This window comes from Danio rerio, chromosome 5 (assembly GCF_049306965.1).
Source record: "Danio rerio strain Tuebingen ecotype United States chromosome 5, GRCz12tu, whole genome shotgun sequence".
NCBI classification, from domain to species: Eukaryota; Metazoa; Chordata; class Actinopteri; order Cypriniformes; family Danionidae; genus Danio; species Danio rerio.
Window position 1 is genome coordinate 72,033,331 of NC_133180.1, and position 6,417 is coordinate 72,039,747.

Genomic DNA, 6,417 nt, shown 5'->3' on the forward strand with positions numbered 1-6,417 from the left:
GTTCACCACCTTAAGTTTTGAATATTCAGTGGCAAAATATATCTTTGTAAAACTTGTTTTCATAGTTGAAAAGTTAAATCACAATTCTTGTTGTGCAATGCTAAACCTTTATGTTGAAAGAGTGCAAATATTATACATATTTTTTTAATATATATTGCACTTATACATTCTGTTTATCTTGAAAATACTTAAATAATATGTGCTATATGTTCTAAAATGGCCCTCTACTGTAAACTGACACTCTGGCTCTGAGAGAAAAGCCAGTTTGTAAAAAAAGTCTTGGTTTTGCTTGGTTAATAAATAATCAAACTCATTCAATGGCACAGCATCCTCTTTCACATCATCTCATAAACTTGATCTAATTAGTTAGTGCTGAAATATCGCATCGTATCGTGATATGGGTGTGAATCGTATCGTGTTGCATCGCAATATGTCACAAATGTATCGCTAATATATCGGATCGTATTCTTTGTATCGAGATGCGTATCGGATCGGCATTATAGCTTAGATGCCCAACCCTAATAAAAATATATAATTAAAAAATATGCTAATTAAAAAATGCAATAAAATGTTTATATATATATATATGGAAAGATTTTATTAATTTAAAGTTAAATCAACTGAGGTGATAAAGTTTTTTTCTATGCAGTGCATCTGAATGAAATATATTCAATTACAAGCATAGATATATAGATGAGAAATATCACACTTGTAGCAGTGCGATATGGCTGTATATCGGGACTGGTGGGAGCCGTACGTTGGCACGAGGCCACAGTTTGAGTGCCTTACGCCCGATTCACATGTGTCTTCAGCATCAACGCTTGACAGAGTGCATTGCGTGTCTGAAGTTGGGGCTGATACAATCGTCATAGCAGTCTCAGCCAATGAAATTAGTCTGCAACTACTGTCTGATCTGGTGTATTTGCATAAAGCATTCTGATTGGCTGAAGCTACCGTTGGCATTCGAAAAGATGAGAAATTCTCAACTTCTGCAGCAAGCAAAAATCCTTTGTATCAGGAACTACTTTCTTCCGCATTTACAGCTTTAAATGATCAGCTTTACATCTTCATATTAGTTTTATAGCTCCTAAACGCAAAATTTGTCAATGTTTTAGTGCACACTATCTTATAGATATCCTAAAAATGAACAATACTGATAGTAACATTTTAAACATTTTAGTTTAATTTCATCGGACCTTTAATAGCAGGTCAATTTTTGGTATTTAATTGTTTAAAAACTCTATTTTTGACTTCCTCTAGATGTTCGAGATCATGCAGGAATGCTGGGACAACGATCCTAGTCTTCGGCCAAATTTCAAAGAGCTTGCTCTCCGCGTAGACCTGATCCGGGACAGCAGCGATGCAGACCGATATACCCAAGTGCCTGAGTTTTGAAGAAAGTCTGTCCGCTGTCTTCACATGTCTCTCTGACCCCCAGGATGCAATCGCTGCTTCTTCTGTCAGGACAATGAAGGTCATTTTTTATCAAGAACGGGTTTCTGTTATGCTAGCAGTGCTGGCGCGCAGCCCTCTATCAGCGATGGTATGAATGAAACTGTCTTTTCTTGAGGAATGCAATTGCAAGAGCTGTGCATTTTTACATCCACGTGTTTTGTATGTACATATATATAAAAGATGATTTTATAATTTTATAAAAAGCCGAAATGAGCCGCTGTTTGGCGGCAGTGTCGTGTAAATTAAGATTGAAAAGAATATATGTAATTGTTTGTAAGTTGTTTGTCGCGACGCAAGTGGTGTCTGATTGATAAAGATCTTGCTGTTGTAAGTCGGTTTTCTTTGAATAAAATATGCTGATGCGTTTCAGTCATCATAAAAAAACAAAAAGAAACTATTTTGATGGTAATTTTCTGCATTTATCTCTTTGTTGCGTGTAATGTTCTCCCTTAAGATGAATGTTCACTTTTAAAGAGCACCAATTTTACCACTTTTACAAGGTGTAATGCTGTGTTCACACCAGACGCGGAATGTGCGGATAAATTGTGCTATTCGCGTGTAAATAGCCGCGTGAACATTTGAGTTTACTCGATTCATTCGCGCATCAAACCCCGCTTCATTCGCGCGTCAAATTCACTTCATTCGCGTGTCAAATTTAATTCAGAACATACGCGGATTCGCGTGATGGGCAGGGCTTCTGTTCCCGGTGACTGTAGCTTCGTTGCTAAATGGCTAACATTTAGATTGGTTAACGCGGCGCGAATGTCCACTGAAGTTCAGATTTTCGAATTCGAGAGATTCGCGCGAAACGCTCGTTAAGCACGTCAAACGCGCAAAACGCTCAATTCGCCTCGCACGTATCGCGCTATTCGCACCGCGCCATTCGCATCATTCCAGCCGTGCCATTCGCACGTATCGCACCGCAGGATGTCTATTCGCGCGTTTGCATTGACTTGACATGTAAATCACGCGCGTGCCGCGTCTGGTGTGAACGCAGCATAATACTTTGGTGTTTTCAGAATGTGTCTGTAACACCCCATTCACACGGGGCTTCAGCGTCAAAGCTTGACTGAAGGCGTGTCTGAAGTTGGGGCTGACGCGATCGTCATAGCAGTGTCAGCCAATGAAATTCAGTCAGCAATAGGCCACTGTCTAGCTGGTGTATTTGCATACAGCGATCTGATTGGCTGACGCTTCCATCCCAAGTTCTGCAGCGAGCAATGCCTCTAAAGCGGCACCAACGGATCCACAATGCAGTTTGGCAACGCTTGACGTCACGCTTTCTAAGTGAATGGGAATCATTGACACTTTAATACTATTCTACCATAGATTATACATTAGATGTCGCCTACCCTGTTGTTGTCTATTGGATGGAATGCATCAATTGAGCCGCCATTTTGCTATAGGGTAGCGCTCCTTTGAAATGAATGCGGGACCAATGTAGAGTGGAGGACTGTGGCCATCCAAAGCCAGAAATATACACATATATCTATGATCGGGAGTTTTCCTGGATGTTAGTATGCCATTTTTTAATTACGAAATTTATAATTTTACATCACTTTTCTGCATGGATGGATACTGTACGTGATCGCACGGGCATTCAAGACAAAAAGCTTGTGTTTGTGTGTACAGAAATGTACTATCCACCCTCCCTGTTAAATTTGATCTAATCATGTCCTGAAACACAGCTCCTCTCCTGCTTTCACTTCTCATACTGACGGAGGGAGCGATTCGTTTGTGAATGAATCTCCGTTATGAACGACTCCTTCACTAGCTGACAACAATACAAGTTTCTGGCAGCGCAGCATCTCGTTGTCATATTTCTTTTGCATTGTTTGCTGATTTTATTCAACAAAACTAGCATAAGCCGAGTGTTTAGTGCGAGTTGGTGCTACTTTCCCTTATGGCGAATCATAAGAGACTATCATCATCAATAACGTTGCCTGTTAAGCACAAAGGTTCATAACATACAAAAACGTGAAAAACTAAACTTTACCTATGAAATGTTCTGCCTTTGTGCTTTGTTTTCTTTGTTTGCTCATTACTACTACCGTAGACAGCGCTAAAGTCGCATCTTCACGTAATATCACTGTCTTGACTAGTGCAGTTGAATGACATTTGTCCTGGGAGCACTGTACCAATGTGGTGGCGCTATTGACGCATGCTCAGGGTCCCTATGCGATATCTAGTGTATATATCTATGCTATTCTACAGTTGTGCCCCCAGTTAACTCAAGTGTGGTCAATTAGCCAATCAGAAACTTCCAAAATCTTGACACCATCATCTGAGCTTCTTCAGAGGCATAATAATCTTACTGTATGTAATCTTGACTTTCAAGAAAAGTTCAAAAATCTCTCGTTATTGTGCTATTAAGCATAACAGAAACAAATTTGATAATCCAAACTTACCTAAAAGAGAAAAAGTTTAGTCACATTAACATCTGACTTTCTTTTTAAATGGTTATGCGCCTTTTTATACAGTGTATGTAAACTTCTGGTTTCAACTGTATAGCATATACACTCTAGTAGGGTTCAAAAACACTAGTATTTAAATAATTCATATTTTGACACGTGAGCTGAGCTCTCTGAAATGGTAAGCACAGGATTGTTGGATATCGAAAGCAGCTAATGCAACATCTCTGCTGCCTTCAAAATTGACCATAATGAATTGTGGGTGACTGAAAGAAAATATAGTACACCTGATACATTCTTCAAACCGGGCTGAATGAGTGATTGAAAATGAAGACTGTCTCCCAGGGACCCTTCAGATCAGGGATGTCCAAACTCGGTCCTGGAGGGTCAGTGACCTGCATATTTTAGTTCCAACCCAAATGAAAAACACGTCAACCAGCTAGTCAAGCTTTTTCTAGGTATACTAAAAACGTCCAGGTAGATGTGTTGAAGGAAGTTGGAGCTGAACTGTGCAGGACACCAAAACTGTCCAAAACCGAGTTGGACACCCCTGCCTCAGAGTGAGGCAGTAGTTCCCTAAATCTTTACTGCTTGAGCTTTAATTCACGGTTTACAGGCAGAACACGAATTATTTTGTCATCACGGCGCTATCATGTGGTGTGATTGATGTACGCACTTAAGTCAGGACATTTCAACTTGGATATTAAACACTCTCTCGGGCACAATCACATATAAACGATGGTTTCTGTGTTGGTTAATATAAGTACGCTTTAAATCTACATAGTATGTCATACAGAAGTATTTTTGAGTATGGGATAAATAGCCTACTTGGCTCACAACTTTCCTTCCTTAAAAAGTGGTATGAGGAACGAGGAAGACCACGTGTGGTGAACTGTGCGTCAATCAAATACATAAATAGGGATTTGATGATTTTCCTTTTTAAAACGTATGTAGTTACATACCAAGACCGACGAAAATAAAAAAGGTGCTATATTCTGTAATATATGGCTAACTTTACTTTCATTCTGACCGCTGTGGTAGCCTAATTAAAGGAACTAAATTCACAATGATATTACTCCCGGTGAACTTAACTTTTACTGTACACCACACTGCTTTAATGCCAACCGCAGACATCTTTGGCTAAAAGGGAGCTGAATGGAGTGAGGAACTAGTTAAAAATGCTTGACTCTGCAGTGTTCGTGTTATATCAGGTAAGTTCACGCTATGCTGAATCATACACATTACTCATTTTTGATTGCAGCAATGATTTCCACAAAAACAGTTAAATATGATGAATGCTGGATGCTTGGCCATTTCGTCTTATCCAATATCCATTGGTAGGGTGCTATCAGACGAACGCCGCTCACTTGAACGTTAATTTTGCCGAATCACTGAGCTTATCACTGGGTGACAAGCGGTTATAATATCTGAAAGCATTATGTAAATAATATATATTTATAATATATAATCAATATAACTTATTTCTAAGACAACAACAAACTCTGTACCCCATCGGATCTCATTCCCTTACTGTAAATGCCAATGCTTGCTGTGCGCATAAGGTAAGAGATGACAGCTGTCTGTGCTATCTGGGGCTGCTTAGTGATCATAAATGTATTGTTTTCACTTCTGCACTATGGAAACACTGTGATTCATTCGGCAACTGTTTGATATGTGAATATAATTAAGTAAAAAGAACGCTAGAACTGTATGAGCACCGGCAAGAGCTTTCATTTGAGCTATAACTTGTACATCTGTCATCAATGAACCATATGAATACGAACCAATGTAAAATACCCAGCTCGGGTATGCCAAATACTGTGTATTTAAGTGTAAATAACTTTTGTACAGTAGAATAAAAAACAAAGTGATGCATATGTGCATAAAATATAGATTCTACACTTTTAAACGAAACCAATTACGGGGGTCTGGAGCAATGCTAGCCCTTTAAATCTTAAAGCGAAAGTGGATGACGTCACGGACCCTGTACCGGGTCCGCGGAGTTTAACCGGTTAGAAGATTCAGAATTTTATATGTTGTGTTGAAAGGACACACGGAGCTGTGGAATGGTGACTGTGGGTGTCAAACATAGACTTGACATTATCCTCTTACCACTGGCTGCTACTGGTTTCCATCACACCAACTTGCCCTCCAAACTGGAAGCTTCTGAAATAATTCTGACCTTTGTACAGAGCTTTATTTTATGACAATTAAAGCGGTCCCACTTTATATTAAGTGTCCTTAACTACTATGTACTTACATCAAAAAATAAATACAATGTACATACTGTGTTTATAATGTATTTGAGAACACTTGTGGTGCTTTTGAGTTGGGATAGAGGTTGGGTTATGGATAGATTTTGTTGGCATGGGTAGGTTTAAGGGTGGGTTACGGTGTAAGGGGAAGTCAACAGTGTATTTACAAATGTAATTACAAAAAGTAATTACAGATGTTATTACATACATGTATTTAATCAAGCATAAGTACACAGTAAATACATGTATTTACACAATAAGTACATTGTAACAAACTTCATTAATTCCTGTGTAAG

The 6,417-nt window shown here is 38.9% G+C and overlaps 1 protein-coding gene across 3 annotated transcripts in view; it reads left to right on the forward strand.

The window, feature by feature from the left end:
* Window positions 1-1,849, forward strand: part of jak2b (Janus kinase 2b) — a 78,031-nt gene extending 76,182 nt beyond the window's left edge. For 2 of the 3 annotated variants that reach the window (XR_012405736.1, XM_073949776.1), the window contains exon 24: window positions 1,261-1,849. Coding sequence is in view for 2 of the 3 variants with exons in the window: in XM_073949776.1 (XP_073805877.1) it covers window positions 1,261-1,395 (135 nt within the window). In the remaining variant the exon portion in view is untranslated. 3 annotated transcript variants of the gene reach the window in all.
* Window positions 1,850-6,417: the final 4,568 nt, after the last annotated feature.